Source organism: Balaenoptera musculus, chromosome 5, assembly GCF_009873245.2.
Source record: "Balaenoptera musculus isolate JJ_BM4_2016_0621 chromosome 5, mBalMus1.pri.v3, whole genome shotgun sequence".
Taxonomy (NCBI): domain Eukaryota; kingdom Metazoa; phylum Chordata; class Mammalia; order Artiodactyla; family Balaenopteridae; genus Balaenoptera; species Balaenoptera musculus.
Genome location: NC_045789.1, coordinates 94214851 through 94232528, shown reverse-complemented (window position 1 = coordinate 94232528; position 17678 = coordinate 94214851). Strand labels below are relative to the sequence as shown.

Below are 17678 nucleotides of genomic sequence, written 5' to 3'. Positions count from 1 at the left end.
CTCCTACTCCCAACACACACATGTAAGTTGACCATTATTTTCTGATGAGAGGGATTTGTTTTGCTTAGACACATAAAGCCTTTTAAAAATAAATATATATATATACACACACACACAAGGCATATGAAAAGGCATATCTCTATGTGATGGTATAAATTGGCTGACTGCTTTAATTGTCTGTATTTTCCAATTTTCTCTTATTATACATTAATTACAAAGTTTCTCTAGAGAAGATTCTTCAGATGTTGTACACATTTATACATACCTATTGCTGAAAATTTCTCCAAATAGCAATGGACGATGCTAGGATATTTTTGATTGTTGGCATAGATCTTCACAAGAAGCTGAGAGTGGATGGAAGCATTTGGGATTCAGAGGTAAAAGAATTGGCATCTAAAAGCAGCACAGAGGATGTTTTCTTAGATGCCCATGATTAGGAACATTTTCTCCCTTCCTTTACCTTCCAAATCATAGCAGGTTAATGACATTGCCTCCATAGGGAAGCATGCGCCTGCTATCTCAACAGTTGGAAGAATTAACTTGACTTCCAAGGGGAGCTGCACAGTAGTACCAAGCAATAAAGAGCCTGGAGCCCAGGACTGAGAAACAATTAGACATCACTTTATTAATGCTTAATGATGCAGAGCAGGCATACAGCAGAGCTGATTTGTGTTCTGTCTTGGCCAATGATTCTCACATAATGCCAGTGTGCTATTATAAATGTCTCTGCTCTGTTGGCTATGGATCAAAGAAGCCAGGAGATGAAATTATCTGGGGAACCTTAGTATGACATATTGGAGAAAAACCAGAAAATGAGCATTGTGGATCCCACTGTCGATCTCCGTGCAGGTTGGGGAAATGTTATATACTTTTTATATTTGGTTCCTAAGCCTACTTCTTAATAGACATGGTTAAATCCCACTGAGAATTTCTGTTCCTAATAACGCATTAAGCATCTCAGTTGGAAGTTTCCATAAAACATTTTCCCCTCCTTTTTTCCCTATCATACTGCAGTGAAAAAGGATTAAGAATATACTGCACAGGTGCAAGTTGCAGCTGTTGAGGGTAAACTCTGTTCTACTATATTAATTCATATCCCACCAGGGGAATTGGAGAATAGTTTAGTTCCCATAAAAAGAAAAAAAAAGTTGTCTTCATCAAGGAAGAAAGAAATTTCTTATCCAGAGTATAACACTGTTTCTGGCCAGAGGGGTCTTTATAAATAAATACAATTTCCTAACCCAGTCAAACAATCATAGAAATAAAAACTCCTTGGTTTTGGTTAACAATTATTTATTTAAAGTTATATATATGTGTATGTGTGTGTGTATGGGTGTATGTGTACACATATACAGTATGCTGTACATATATGGTATACTGACACATACACACAAAACCTCAAGAAGCTACATTTTAATAAAATGTTCAGTGATCAAGGCCAAATAAGCAGAATCACATAATCAGAGCCTTTTATTGTGCTTAATTCCTGGGACAAAAAAAATCAATGACAAAATATACGTTTATATTACATCTTCATTTCAAAAGTAGATCATATATCAAGGCTTCCTTGCCATAAAAATATGGTTCCATCTTCTTTATTTCCTGTAGTCCCATGTATAACTGTGTATGTTTATTGCTTGTGTTCACAGCCATGACCTCCAATGTATAAGCTTTCAACTATTTATTTATTTATTTATTTATTTATGGCTGTGTTGGGTCTTCGTTTCTGTGCGAGGGCTTTCTCTAGTTGCGGCAAGCGGGGGCTACTCTTCATCACGGTGCGCGGGCCTCTCACTATCGCGGCCTCTCTTGTTGCGGAGCACAGGCTCCAGACGCGCAGGCTCAGTAGTTGTGGCTCACGGGCCCAGTTGCTCCGCGGCACGTGGGATCTCCCCAGACCAGGGCTCGAACCCGTGTCCCCTGCATTGGCAGGCAGATTCTCCACCACTGTGCCACCAGGGAAGCCCCTAAGCTTTCAATTATTAAATGAAGGTTCACATATGCTCAGTCTGGTAGGAAAGAAAGAAAAAGAGGGAGGGAGGGAGGAGAGAGAGGAAGGAAGAAAGGAAGGAAGAAAGGAAGGAAGGAAAGGAAAGGAAATAAAGGGAAAAAGAGAAGAGGAAGAGGAGGAGGGAGGGGGAGGGGAAACGGAAACGGAGAGGTATTGCAGCACATTCTCCCTCCCAGACTCGGTGGCTCCAGGGTGATTTTTAACTTCTAGGAGCCTCAGTTACTTCAGAATGGATAAAAGTTCCTGACCTGCTTGTCTTCCAGAATAGTCATAAGAATCCAACAAAATCATGATCAAAGATCTACTGTAATCTATCAAGATGTATATAATCATATTATGCTCGTTGTAACCCATATCACCCTGTGCTGTGATATTTTCATAAAGTCTTCTTGGCTTTCCTATCATGTTTCAGAAGAATCTATTGCCTCTCCAAGATTTGTGTAACTTTTACATTTTTATGGTCACTTTCAGCTCTGTTTTCCTCACAACTATACTAAGCTCTCTAACCTACGGGAGTCATTTTATCTTGTGGCCATTCTCTTCTCTCACCTGACTCAGATTTTAGTTGAAATCCCTTGAGTTCATGAAACAGCAGTCACACAGGGCAGGTTTGCCGCAGAAGTTGACATTCAGTGTCTGTACATCCTTTGACCTTCTCTGTCAGGGACAGTTCTCATGCTTCATATTTCTTTGTCCGTCTCCACTAAGTCATCTTCCATTCCCCCTCTCTTTCCCTTTTCTCTTTTCTCATCTTTCAACCACTCCCAAGTTCATGTTTATTTTTATAGAGCCATATATCTGCCACTGATTTCTTATCTCATCTAAATAAGGACATGTGAGAAGATGAAGGGCATCTCAATTTTAGCACCCAACATAGCAAATAGAAAAAAGACCATGCGTTCTAGAAAGAAAGGGTGACAGTCCGTTTTGGATAGGAAAACTGATTTAAAGAACTGTTTTATATAATGTTTTATTTTATTTTCATATTTTATATTCCCAAGTCTAAAAATCACAAGTATGTGGTGCATACGTCCTCATTTCCTCTCTACTAAACCCACGGCAGATGTTCCTAAACAAATATGACCTTCTGTCTAGAATTCAGAAATGACATTAGAATCCTTGTGAATAGAGAGCTTCTGACCAACTCTGGTACTCTATAGATTGTACCTCTTTTCCATCCATACCTTAGAACATCTGTACCAAGGCAGGAATGAGAAGCACTGCATTAATTCTTTCAATAAGTATACACTTACATGTTGGGTACTTTGCTAATTGCTCAGAATACACAGGTAATGTTTTCACAAAGATGATAGTCTAGTGGAGGAAACACCAATGCCAATAAATAAGTGGCAGGAAATTTAACAGATGATATGATTGAAGTATGGTTGAGGCCTTGTAAATACACACAAGAAGGAGTGATCAGTGTACAACTGAGATTAGAAAAAAACTCACAATGGAAGAAGTACTTTATATCTGCCTTGAGAGTAAATGGAAGTTTAAAAGATGAATAAGTTAAGAGACCAGGAAAGGCATTCTAGGAAAGAGAAATAACATGAAAAGTGTACACACACACACACATACACAAGCACACACACATATATGTATATTACCTCTCCATATATAAACAAATGCAATGGTAGTGATTTTAAAAATAGGTATTTTACAAATAAAACTTGAACAGTATTTTTGCTATTCAATATTTTAATTAAATTATGTGGTAGGTATGCTTACACCATATTCTTCTCAATGATAGTGATTTTTCTATATTGTTTACCAATGCATCTTTAACGTCAAAAAGAGTAATTGGCACAGAGAAGGTGCTTAATAAATATCTGATTAATTTAATTGAGAGATATATGACGAAATGTCCTCTTCCTTTGTAGGCTTTATTTACCTAGTTCTTATACCACTCCAATGGGAAACTATTTTGGGTTCTATGTATATCCTTACAGAACTTTTAGGCAGCCAAATGCAAAGTATCTGTATCTTTTTTATCTGTTTGATTTTTTGCCAGCTTTATTAAGGTATAATTGGCATATAGTAAATGACAAGTGTTTACCATGCATAATTTCATAACTTATAAACACACCCATGAAACCATCTTCAAATCAAGGGAGAGAAAATATTTATCACCTTCAAAAGCTTCCTTGCAGCCCTTTGTTGTTTCTCTTTCCCCCAATCCCTGCCACCCCTACCTCTATCCCCAGGCAACCACTGATCTGCTTTCACTGTAGGTTAGTTTGCATTTTCCAGAGTTTTATATAAATGAACATACAACATATATTCTTTTTTTGTCTGGCTTCTCCCATTCAGCAAATTATTTGAGCTTCATCCATGGTGGTACATGTTCCTTTCTTTTAACTGCTGAGCAGTATTCTGTAGTACTGGAGACCCATTTGTGGGTTTTAAGCAATTGTATGAAATTGTCATTTTACATGCATTAAATTCAAAATGAGCTAAATCTAATCCTAATGCTAGGCTAGTTTTCTACAACTCTCTGCTCTTCTTTGTAGGAATACTATATTATTTTTTTCCCATGAACTGACTATTTTGGTTAAAGGCCTTTAATCTTTCCATATGCTAATCACTAGCTTAGAAAAACATCCCCTTGACTGTTCATGTAGTGAATGCCTATTTATCATTAGGAGCTCTGCATTTGAAGATCTCTAAAATACACTCTATCTGATGGGAGTGTTCAATTTCTGTTCTTCTTTGTTATTTCAGAAACTTGTGAAGATGCTGGAATTACCCAAGTTATCCAGTTCTGTGGGTATGCCACTTAGGAATCTCTGTGCATTTCTTCCTTACAGAGCTGCAGCAATGCTAAGGTCTTATAGGGTTCCAGAGATTTTGGCAAGAAAGAGAACTACTGAATTTTCTTAATTTTAAGATATATTTTAAATATATATTTTAAAATATTTCTTTCAGTATTTCATATTTACCCTTATGGAGTAGTATTTCTTTCCCTTGCCAAAATATTTTAAAAAGCTATCACTAAATTTATATTTGTCATAAAATGGGTTGCATTTGAGAATTAGAGAACTTCACTACATCAGGATTGAGTACTGCTTATAAGAACATTCCTCTTAACCTTAGAACTTCGGATGTAGTGCCTTGAATGGTCATCTATAGCAGATATGATTCAAAACTGTGCACTTAGTATTTGCAAAGACTTTGCTGTTTTAAATATTTTTGAGTGTAAACCCCACGTGATAATTTTATGAGCATGGGTTTTGTAGACAGACAGACTTAGGTTCTAATTTCCAGCTCCAAGATTTACCAGTCATGTGTCACCACATATCTGACATGTATGTATATATGCAAGTATGTACATGTGTATGTATGTACAATATGTATGTGTGTGTCCAAGGGTTAGCTCAGTACCTGCTATATATTAAGTACTCCATACTTGATAACTATTATTAAGTGTGTCCAGGTTTTGGCCTCGCATCTTCCTTCTGTCAAGCATACTTACGTATGTAAGCAGAGGGTTTAGACCAGTTGACACTCTGGAGAGCTTCCCCAGTGCTGTGTCTTTCTGCTCCTCTCCTAGCTCTGACTCTACCTATTCTCTTGGACCATTCAGCACCACGGGGAACTCAGACAAATATATCTAATGTATGCAATGACAGCAGTCTCCACAGAAACCACCAGGAGACAAAGCTGCAAATGTCTTTCTTCCCCCTGGCATCTTTTCCCTTCCTTCTCCCCAAGCCAAAACACCAGCTGTACAAAGTATAGACAGAATTACATACTGAAAGTTTGGGCTATGGTATTCAAAAAACCCGAAACCAAAACAAAAAACAGTGAGGGATTTTGTGTACAGTGGAGATGGAATTCAGGAAAACTTCCAGCTTAGGCATAGATTCTTCCACTATGATTTTTTGTTCACTGGTCCTTGAATGGACTGGTTCCATTATTACGGATGTCATAACAAGAGATTTGTAGTGCAAATCCAGTCTGAAAAATAAAGAGCTTGAACAAAAATTGAATTACTGATAACTATTCTTTTTAAGATTAGAAGAGCTGACATAAAAATCTGAAATTCTAGTCTATGTTTAGATATCAGGAGACCTGGCACTCATGAGCTTTATTGTTGCTTGACAACAATCACCTATAGCTTAGTAGGGACTGCTGTGTTTTAATTAGCTACATTCCTCATCAGTGCCTATGGTTCTATATCAGGTATGTTTCATTTGTTTACATCATCATTTATCTGCTTGCTCCTCTCAATAGAAGGCGACAGTGAATAGTCCAGACTAAAACCTGTTTTTGGAAAGGAAATGTTTCTTAATTAGTAAGGTAACTCAGCTTTCTTCAGATTCAGTGCTCCCATTAACCATTCTTTTTTTACATTTTTATTTAATATTGGAGTATGGTTGATTAACAGTGTGTTACATTGTTACAGTGTACAGTAAAGTGATTCAGTTATACATATACATGTACCTATTCTTTTTCAAATTCTTTTCCCATTTAGATTATAACAATGTTGAGCAGAGTTCCTGCTATATTATCCATTCTTAAGAGCAGTATTTCCCAAGGGGCAGCACATAACTGCATCAAAAGTACCTGGAGTGCTTATTAAAATGCTATTTCCTTGGCCCCCAACTGGGCCTACTAAATCAAAATAACTGAGATTAAGGCCCAGGAATATGAATGTTTAATAAATTCCTAAGATAATCGTACATAAATTTAAAGACTGCTGTCATCCCCAAAACTTTAGAAAATTGATTCTTCTGGGCTGACAGTAGGCATGAGTAGTCTGTTATGTTGGAAAGACTCTGGAATTAACATATTTCTGGGCTCTCTGGTGTAAGAGCATTTAAAGGTCTTTTAGATAAGTTATTATAAATCATTTAATTTGCATCATGATTACCATTATCAATTTCACCATCATCTTTATCATAACATGTACTCTGAGTTGGCACACTCAGTACTTTAGAAGAATTCCCTATACAACCTGAGCACCAAGGACATAGGTGAGAACAACCCCAGGATCAAATGACAACCAGAGTATATATTTTAGTTTAGAAATATTTTAGTACAGCGGTTCTCAACCGGGGGCACTGTTGCCCCTCAGAAAACATTTGGCAATGTCTGGAGATATTTTTGATTGTCTTATATTATGTAAGTGATGTTAGTGGCATTTGGCGGGTAGAGAGGCCAGGGATACTGTTGAATATCCTACAGGGATGCTGTTAAAACATCCTAACACACAGAGGAAAGCTTCCCAAAGCAAAGAATTATCAAGCCTTGAAATGTCAAAATTGTTGCGCTTGAGACATCCTGCATTAGAATTTTCTCTCAGATTGAAATGCACTAAATAAATGCCAAGAGTATCTACTTTGGATCATAGTTCCACTTCTAAGTGACGGCAGCAGAAATTTATCCTGGTTCCTGGGGCACAGGAGCACGGGAACTTAAGGGGGGTTTAGGATTGGAAAATACCTACAGTGGTACTTAATTGCATATGGTGTATAATCCAAACTGTTTGGCCTTGTGGTTCAAAATCATTAGCACACATCAGAACTGCCTGGAGGATCATTAAAAGCCAGATTTCTGAGCCTCATCCCCAGAGGTTCCAGTTGAGTAGGTCTGCAGTGTTGCCAATAATTTGCATGTCTTACATGCTCCCTGGAAGTGCTGATGCTTCTGGGCCAGGGACCGCCCTTTGAGTACCACTGTGTGTCACTCTCCGTCCGTCTGGTCCCAGTCTGTCTTTGGAACCTTATTAACTGTCACCAGTCAAGCATTTGCAGCAAAATGAGGTGGAAATCCTCTTTGATGCCTCTTACATACGCTGTTTATTTCTTTATTTATTTGCTCATTTTTACATAGGTACTTTAATTCTGTTTTTATTTTTCTCAGAATGGCCTTTATTGTCATGTTTCACAGCATCTCCTTTTAAGAAAATAGTGCCAGGAAAAAAACAAAACACAAATCAATAAGCAGCTAACAAAACAATCCTTTTCCTTGTCCTTTAACAGACTTAGTAATTATTGATATAATAACTGACAGTATTTTTCTCTTCATTTGGTTAGAGGCAAATTTACATCCAACCTCCTACACAAAAATTAACTGAATACTGTGAATTCCAATTTGCTAATTTATGCCTTTCTTACTTCCTTTTTCTTTTTCACTCATTATTTTTCCCCTAAATCCTGTTTTCTGCTCCTTGCTATTTTTAAATGTTGTTTTATAACATGTTTATAAGAATTTTATATCTTTTGAAAAACAAGGCAAGGTATAAATTATGAATAATACAGCCTTCAGGGTGTCTTAAAATGCTACCACACGCAAGAATTTCCCTGCTTTCACGATCTTAAAATAATATTGTAATGATGCTCTCCTCTGAATGCTCATAGAATGTTATTTATGCCCCTTGTATGTCATTTTTTTTAATGTTTTAATGTGTTATATTATTTAGTATTTGATAACTTAGTAGAAAATATGTAACATAAACATAAGTCAAGATATAGCAATAGGACAGAAGCCCCTGAACTCACCTTCTAACTTAGGTAGTCTAGTGGGACAAACACTTCTGGGATCACCCTTGACATGTGACCTTGTCCTGTAAGCAGGTGCTTCTCTAGGACTGATTTTAACTTTATAGCTGAATAGAATTGCCATATTACAGTGTATGTGTATGATCAATTTTGTGATATACTCTGGATTGTTTTCCAAAATGGTTGTGCCACTTTCCACATCTCACAGCACCAGATGAGAGTTATTCTTTCTTTAAGGCTTTAGCAATGCATTGGTAGGGTCATATTTCTTAAATTTTGCCAATTCATTCAGGAGTAAAATATCAGTAGTATTTCATTATGGTCTTGAGTTGTCTTTCTGTGATTGAAATTGGAAATTAATTTATCTTTGTTTTATTTTTATTTTTTGCCTATCATATTTCTTTTTTTAAAAGAGATTATAAAACAGTTCATTATTGTTTTGTAATAACTTAAGTACAACAAATACAACATTTGTTTCACAAGACATTAGATGATGTCACCAACACACTCTCTTTTGCTCTGGTCCAGGCTGCTGGTTTCAGAGAAAATAAGCAACACTTATTGCACAATCATTTTATTGCAGGGGAATGATTTTAAAAATGGCAGAATTAGAAGGGCAAGGCATTCCTTTAAGCCCTGGTTTCTGGTGGTCCAACGTCCTGGACTCAGCTCTCCCACCTCAGAGGCTCAGGCCCGACACTGGGTCAGAGCACCTAAACCCTACCAGCCACATGGCTAAGAAGAAAAGGAAGAAAAAAAAAAATGAACAGACAGAACCCCAAGACAAATGGTAAAAGCAACACTAAGCAGACAAAATCACACAAAGAAAAATATACACACACACTCACAAAAAGAGGAAAAAAAGAAAGGAAGAGAGCAACCAAATCAATAAACAAACCACAAATGAAAACAATCACTAAAAACTAAACTAATATAAACATGAATCCAAAACCAAATCAAACACAGAAGGCAAACCCCAAGTCTACAGTTACTCCCAAAGTCCACTGCCTCAATTTTGGGAACACTTATTGTATTCAGGTATTCCACACATGCAGGGTTTATCAAGCAAATTGTGGGATTTAGTCCACTGCTCCTGAGGCTGCACAGAGAAATTTCCCCTTTTCTTCTTTGTTCACACAACTCCTGGAGTTCAGCTTTTGTTTTGCCCCCACCTCTGCCTGTAGGTAACCCTCAGGCATCTGTTACCCACCCAGACAGGAGCAGGTTAAAGCAGCGGCTGATTAGGGCCCTCTTGCTTACTCAGCCCAGGGAGAAGGAGGGGTAGGGTAGTCATAATTGTGATGCGGGGAGAGCCTGTGGTGGCAGATGTCAGCGTGTAGTTGCAACCACCTGAGGTATGCCATGTGTTCTCCCAGGGAATTTGGCCTTAGATCATGAGACCCTGGCAGTGGCATGCTGCACAGGCTCTTGGTAGGGTGTGGGTAGTGACCTGCATTTGCACACAAGACTCTTGGTGGCAGTGGCGGCAGAAGTAGCTCTCCTTTGCCCACCTCTGGGGTCCGAGATGATAGCTGCAGCTCACGCCCATCTCTGGAGCTCACTTAGGCAGTGCTCTGCCATTTGTGAGGACATGGAGCAGGAAGCCCCTCTCCTCGCGCACCCCAAAACAATGGTCTCTTGCCTCTCAGCTGGTTCAGACTTTTTCCCGGACTCTCTCCTGTCTAGCTGTGGCACACTAGTTCCCTTCAGGCTCTCTTCATACAGCCAACCACAGTCCTCTCCCTGGGGTCTGACCTCTGAAACCCGAGCCTCAGCTCCCAGCCCCCACCCGCCCTGGTGGGTGAGCAGACAAGTGTCTCAGGCTGGTGAGTGCTGGTCAGTGCCGATCCTCTGTGCGGAACTCTCTTCACTTTGCCCTCTGCACCCCTGTTGCTGCACTCTCCTCTGTGGCTCTGAAGCTCCCTACTTGGCTGACCCCAAATCTGATAAACTTTTCTGGCTTTCTGCTGGCTGTGTTCAATTTTCTGCATATGGCATACTTTGATCCTGACTTTTATGCTTCAGTACCAGGTCACAAGCATGTACCTGATTGGGTTTGGATTGTAGTGGGCATCCTCAACTTCGTAGCCTGCACTCTAGATGGTGTGGATGGAAAGCAAGCCTGTAGAACCAATTCCAGCACCCCATTAGGGGAGCTTTTTGACCATGGCCTGGATAGTTGGTCATGTGTTTACTTTGTTGTAACTCTGTATTCCATTTTTGGATGAGGATCATCTGGTGTCAATGTTTTTGTTCTTTATCTCCTGCTATGGGTAGTTTTATTTTCTTTCATCCTGTCCCACTGGGAAAAGTATAACACAGGGATTCTTTTCCTGCCATGGGGATATGACGTTAGCCAGGTGACTATTTCTTTTGTCTACATAGTGACTGCGATTGTGGGAGTTGAGGCCTGGTATGAACCTTTCCTGTTTAATTTCTTTTATAGAGACCTATTCACTGCAATGATCATTGGTTGTGCATTATGCGTGACTCTTCCAATGAGTTTATTAAACTTTTTCAGAAGCTATAAAAATAACACCTTGAAACACAATTCAGTCTATGAAGCTGATGCTAGTGACCCAAGCCTAGCTGATAAAAAAGGACCATGTTGGTTTTGTTTTTGTTTTTAAAAGGAATATGTATGTAATCTAAGTTGGCCAAATGAAGTTCAATTTTATGATTTTCTTAGCACTATTAAGATATAAAACTCTTCTTGTAAATTTGAAGGCAATTTGAAAGGAGTTGTTGGAGTTCAGCATAAGAAATCTGAAAACTCTAACCAACCTACTAGAAAACATAACTGAGAAAAGTAGAGAGAAAAAAGAAGGAAGGAAGGAAGGAAGGGAGGGAGGGAGGGAGAGAGGGAGGGAGGGAGGGAGGGATGGAAAGAAAGGGCTAGGTAGGACGATATTGAGTAATACATGATGATATACTTTTGACACCTAGATACACCCATTCCCAAAGGAAGCTATATCTCCTAGGCTTTTCATTTATAAGTGTCATTGAGTTTCCTGTTTTATTAAGGCTGTTTGATATTCTTTAATTTGCATTTTAAGGAATCTCGATTTCTTGGAAAAGACTGGAAAACTGAGATGAAACTGGAATGCATTTGTTTGAGACAGGGAAATATTCCAAAGTGAAACAGATAATAACTGATATGAAGAGATTTTACCAACAATGTTCTCATGCTGAAACCCATTACACTTCGGAATTTGGAGTCAAACAAAATTGTGTGCAAATCTTAAATCCATTACTTACAGGATATGCAGTCCAGCTCAGAGTCTAGCAGCACATAGAAGGTGCTTAATTAATTATGTTGAATAAACTAATAAATAAGTGGGTGAATAAACTTGGCAAGGTTACCTAACTCTCTTGTAGAAAAAAGGCTATGGGACTATAATGTTGCATTGTAATCTAAATGTTAAGTTCCGTACAATTCCTGAACACAGTACAAAATCTACAATAGCTTCTCTTCGCTATTTCTTAGTGATAAAATTGAGTGAAAATGAACATAACTGGGACAAACTTGAAGAAAAAAAGAGACAGAACAAAAGAGAAGGAGAGAAAGGGAGAAATAGAAAAAGAAAGAAAGAAGAGAGGGAGGAAGGGAGAGGAGAGAGAGAGAGAAGGAGAGAGAGAGGTAAGTCCATTCCAATTTAACTAAATTTCTGAAAGAGGTTTGCATATAACCCTTACATTGGGTTTAACAACCTTCTAGAAATGCCTTTTACCCACTTCATCTTCAGTCACTGACTACCTCTGGGCATTGGTTTCTATAGGTAGTATTCAGAAAAGAAACCACTTTATGATATGAGAAGGATTCAGATCCTTTGCCATTAGGGAAGTTGATATGATATTTTGTCTAGAGAATTCATCTGTATGCACCATCACTATTCTCCAAGGGAGTGATTGCTGTGCTGCATAGCAGATTATACAGGCTACAGACTGACAAGATCAGAAGGAAAGTGCCAACATGGAAATGGTTACCATAGGGATCAAATAAGGTGTCACCCTGATTAACATATACACAGGTTTGTGATACATTTATAGAAAATAGTGCACTTGGGGAGTTGCTTTGTGTGAAAATTTCTGCAACAACCTGGTTTCATCATTTTCTGCTGGCAACTCATATTTATAAATTATTTTTCACAGAACAGTTGTAATATTGCAAAGTATACATGTTTCAATTGTGCTTTTAAAATAACTAGTCTTGGAATTGGAAATACACAATTAAAAATAAAACTAGGATTTTAATCGAGTGAAGTTAATTAGAAGATTTTAACCAGCAGCCTGGGATAGGCAAGAATTGGCCACATTTCACTTCTTATAATTGACATAAAGGAAGAATAAAGAACTTCCTTCCTGAAGTGGCAGGCCAAGTCTTGATGCATTCCTTTGCCTTCTGGAAGTTTATGTATGTGTGTGTGTGTGTGTGTGTGTGTGTGTGTGTGTGTGTGTGTGTATGTTTTTTGGAGAGTTGGGAGAAGTCCAGGGGCTTTGTAGGACCCCAGGTTCAGCACTTATATCTATACATGTGGTTCTCCCTGCAACAGCAATAAGTGTCACTAAAACTCATCACAGTAGCTTTGCATTCCCACAAGTGGCCATTCTATGCTTTAGCAGAGTGTTTCTTCATGTATAGTCCCAGGACAGCCCTCTTCACCATCACTTGGAGTGTCTGTTTAAATTGTGTTTCCGGAGCCCCACCATAAACCCATGTCATTTCTGGTAGGGCACAGGAGGAATGTGTAGTGGGAAATTTGCAATCTGAAAACCCCTACCATAAACAACACAAAGTAGTATACTGCAGTGACTAAGGGAAGATATTTGAACCCAATTGCCTGGTTTCAAATTTATTTTCCACCAGCTAGTTATAAGTTGTGAAACACTGAGCAAGTTACTTATCTTCCTTGTACCTCAATTTCTTCATCTTTAAAATAGGCACAGATACATATTATATAACAATACCTAAATTACATATACATTGTTAAAATTAAATAAATCGATAGTGTAAACTGCTTAGAGAAATGCTAAGCTCCAATGTTAGGCAATATTATTTTAGAGGTTACCAGGTATAGAAATGATCTTAACTCATAACGGTTTCCCCAAATTCCCCCACTGTTTCATAGTATCGCCATTGTTTTGATTTCTCAGCTCCATGAATGTGAAGATTATGTTAATTTGCTCACCTCTTTGCCCAGTGCCTAAGATATTGTACTCTGAATAATTTTTTAAATTTGAGTTAATTTAACACTGCCCTCTGTTTCCTTATTAGAACCAATGGCAAAGGAATAATGGTTAACAGCTTACTGTCTCATAGGAAATTAAATTTAATATTTTAGGATTGAGAAAAGTGTGTGAACTCTTCAAACCCAGAAAGTTTCTGGACTTTAGCAAAACTTTCCTCATAAAAGACTGGCTTGCACCCCTTTATCGTGTTGCTTTTGTTTTTTCCTTCTCCTTTTCTCATAAAAGCCCCTCCATAGTCTTCTGCTTGACTCCCACCTTCATCTACTCTTATTTCCCCCATCTCTTGCTCAGTTCTGGGTCCGGACACATGGTTTACCTGTTTTACCAAGGACCAAAACTCTTTTAGCTAGGAGTTACCACACCTGCTGCACTTTCTGCCTGAAAAGTTTCTCGAAACCTTTGCCACCTCTGTTCAAAATTGTTTGTCAATGGATCTCTGTCTCCCTCTGTTCAGTGAGTATCTAGTGGTGAGGAACGTTGTCTCATTCATCCTTACATCACCAGGGCCTGACACTGGGCATCAAAGACACTCCCACTGAGAAAAGGAAGGAACCCAGAACACGACAGCGTAAGATTCTTCCATTTGCTTATGTTCTCCTCTCAGTCATCTTCATGGACATCAATCTAGGTTATGATTATCTTAGGAGAAACTTGGCATTGAACCTGTTAGGGGCCAGACTGACCAGCTAGAAAGAGAATGATCAAGCTAAGGAACCCTCAGAGGATCTGTTCCATAAAGCCCTTTTGATGCTGCAAGCCTTCTCCTAAGCTGGTCTCAGAAGTCACTCAACCCAACTCTGTTATGTTTTCTTAGTCACAGGCTAATGGTAGGGGTCTTCTCAGATTCGAGGAAAGAGGACTAACAAGAACATGCATTTCTATGGGGGACTTGATTCATCAATTGGAAGGCTGAAGTTCTTTCAAGGCAACCCTGATCTTTTTCTGCCCCCTCAGATAAATTATGAATAAGTATGTTCTCATGAACACTGCAGAAACGTTTAGGTCTGCTACACTTGGTTTCAAAGCCCAAATCCATCATTTACCAGGCACCTGATATTATCTATGAAAGGGAACTAAAAAATATCATACCTATATTATAGGGTTATTGTGAGAAGTAAGAAAATATGGGCACAACTTCTGCTGTAAAGTAGGCACTTAGTAAGTGGTAGCTGTTGTTAATATTATTTTGCTAATTTAATAAATATGTATTTATTAAACATTTGAAAGAGATAAAGTACAAGACTTATGTTTTTTCCTCTAAAAAATATCTCTAAATCAACCCCATTCTGAATGTCATTAAGCAATATAAGATTATATATTTTCAGCTCAGTTTCAGTGTATTTTATATACAGGTCGCCCTTAAATTTGAAATGAAATCAATAACACTTAAATGCTCTATTGATTTCAATCTACCAACGACAGTGTGTAGTCCAAAGCTTGTAAATATTCTTTTACCCAGAAGAATTGTTGATAACACAGTGTTCCAAAATACTTGGCCTATTATTAAATTAAATATCTTTTTCGAACTAATGAAAGTAACCTGCATATCAAGAACACGCAAACCTATCAGTTTTCACAATTTCCTTATGAGAAAATATTGCTATTCCAACTTCCTCCTTTATTTTTTTAGGAAAGTTAGGCAGAGGGGTTAAGTGACATGACCAAATCCATTCCATAAGTTCATGATGGAGAGAGGACTGGTGTTGTGTCTCTAACTCTGAGTCTGTGGCACTGTTACTAAGTACAAACTGCTGTACTGGCTCCCTACCAGATGCTACCAAAGGTAAAAAGACTGCCTTGCAAAGCATTATTCTACTTTGACTGTCAAGATGTTATATTTTGATTAGAGAAACAAAAGTAAAAACCTTGATAAAACAAATAGCAAGAGTGTGTTCTGATTAAAATCAGAAACACTGACCCCTGAAGATGATTCGTTTTTAGAATTATAGCAAAATGAATTTCCGATAATTCAGTGTTCCTTACAACTTCAAGGCTGCCCAAGATACTTAGAGGTCAATGAATGCAGCCACCTATTGCTAAGCAAGACCCAAATACACTTCAGTGCAACAAGAATGGACCTTTCCCTCCATAAAATTGCCAGCCCCAAATTTCTCTTAGCTCTGTTCACAACACAGATAATAAAGCATCTGATCTTTTATCCAGAAAACACTTTCTCATCCATCTTTTCCACTTTTCTTATTCTGAAAATGAAGGAGCAGAAGTTCAGAGTCCTTGCCCACTGCTCTTGTCCAGTGCCAACTTTGTCACTTCACCACACCTCCTGACTGTGCTATGGGCAACATCTGACACTTCCTACATCTGCAATTTAGGCAATTTAAATTAATAACAGAAATTTAGGACTTATCAATATGAAATATCAATTTCAAAAATAGCTGAGAGTTTCATAAGGACAAGGACCATCTTTTCATTTTTAATTCCCAGTTTTCCTCGCATTGTTTGAGGGATAGAAGGCTTTCAAAATATGCATGGCAAATGAAAGAATGGAGGGATACATGAATTAATTACCTCAATCTTACTACTATTCAGATAGGCAGATAGTACTATCTGTACTTCTCTAATTTTTGCATATTAAGGCATCACCTGAGGAACTGACTAGAATCTCAGACAGAATAAAGAAACCTTTTGGCAAAATAGGTCATCATTATCAAGAAATTTTTCCTTTTATTCCAGCATTGTTTTTTCTGGAGTATGTCAACCTAGTGGTCTCTTCCATAACTCAGCTACCTTTTACTGCATGTACAATGTGTGTCAAGGACTCTGCAAAAAACCCTATATATTACTTAATTTAATCTTTACAACAACCTCATTGAACAGACTTTCAGAATAAGGCTTTCAGAACTGAGTCTTATTGACTTGTCTAACATGACGTGAAAGGTAATGATGGGATTAGCTAGTGATTCTACATTTTCTGGCTCCAAAGCCCATGTCTTTATACATGATACTCTTCTGTCTTAAAGTAGTATTGAAAGATGCTTTTCCCTGTTTCTGAACTGGATCTGTATCTACTTTCTTACCAAGTCCTCTTAAGGGAGGCAGTATTGCCAAACTGGTTGATCTAAACCAGAGACATTTGTGGGAACATATTGAATACGTGGGCTGAGTTCCTGTGTCTTAAAGGTAGTAGAGCAGTGAGATTTCTTCCACTCTTCACCTTTGTGGTCATAGATCAGTGAGAGGCCTAGACTCATTTCTGTAAGAAAGGAAGAACCACATCTTCCCTCTGCTTTCTCCCGAGGCATGCTCAGGGCTTAATGGTCTGTCAAGGGTAATGCTTCGCTTGAGTTTGCTCCACCTTACTCCTTTCCCTCTGGTACTGGAGAGTATGTTCTTATCACATTACCATAGGAAGAGTGTACCCTGAGGTCAGAGAGAAGAGAGAGAACAAGAAAGAAGAAACTTCCCTTTTGTCTTCTAATTTAAACCAGTGAGAAAGTGGAAAACAACCCTGTTAACAATCAGAGTGCACTGTTCCCAATAGAATATAAATAATGCTCAAACAAGGACAACACTTAGGCCACTCTGCCCATGTTTGGATAGATGTAGACAAGACTCCTCATGACCAAAGAAATGACTAACCATCCTCATCTCCTGATATACACCGCCTTTCTTTGAGTGATTGCTGCGTCTTTACTATGGCAATTCTAACTCTATTCTACTTGCCTCCAAATTTAAATTTATTATAATATCTAGTTGCCCTCACATTTAAAATTTTGTTTTTTAATTGCTATTTACTATATTTTATTTATTTATTTATGTTTTTAATTTTTGGCCGCACTGCACAGCATGTGGGATCTTAGTTCCCCCACCAGGGATTGAACCCATGCCCCCTGCATTGGAAGGCGGACTCCTAACCACTGGACCACTGGGGAAGTCCCTTCCCTCACTCTTTG

At 38.3% G+C, this 17678-nt stretch overlaps 1 protein-coding gene across 1 annotated transcript in view; it reads left to right on the top strand.

Moving 5' to 3' along the window:
• The first annotated feature begins 293 nt into the window (after positions 1-293).
• Positions 294-17678, top strand: part of LOC118895331 (ethanolaminephosphotransferase 1-like) — a 109602-nt gene continuing 92217 nt past the window's right edge. Inside the window, 2 exon segments of the mRNA XM_036852255.1 lie at positions 294-377; positions 10437-11124. Coding sequence (XP_036708150.1) covers positions 294-377; positions 10437-11124 — 772 coding nt within the window.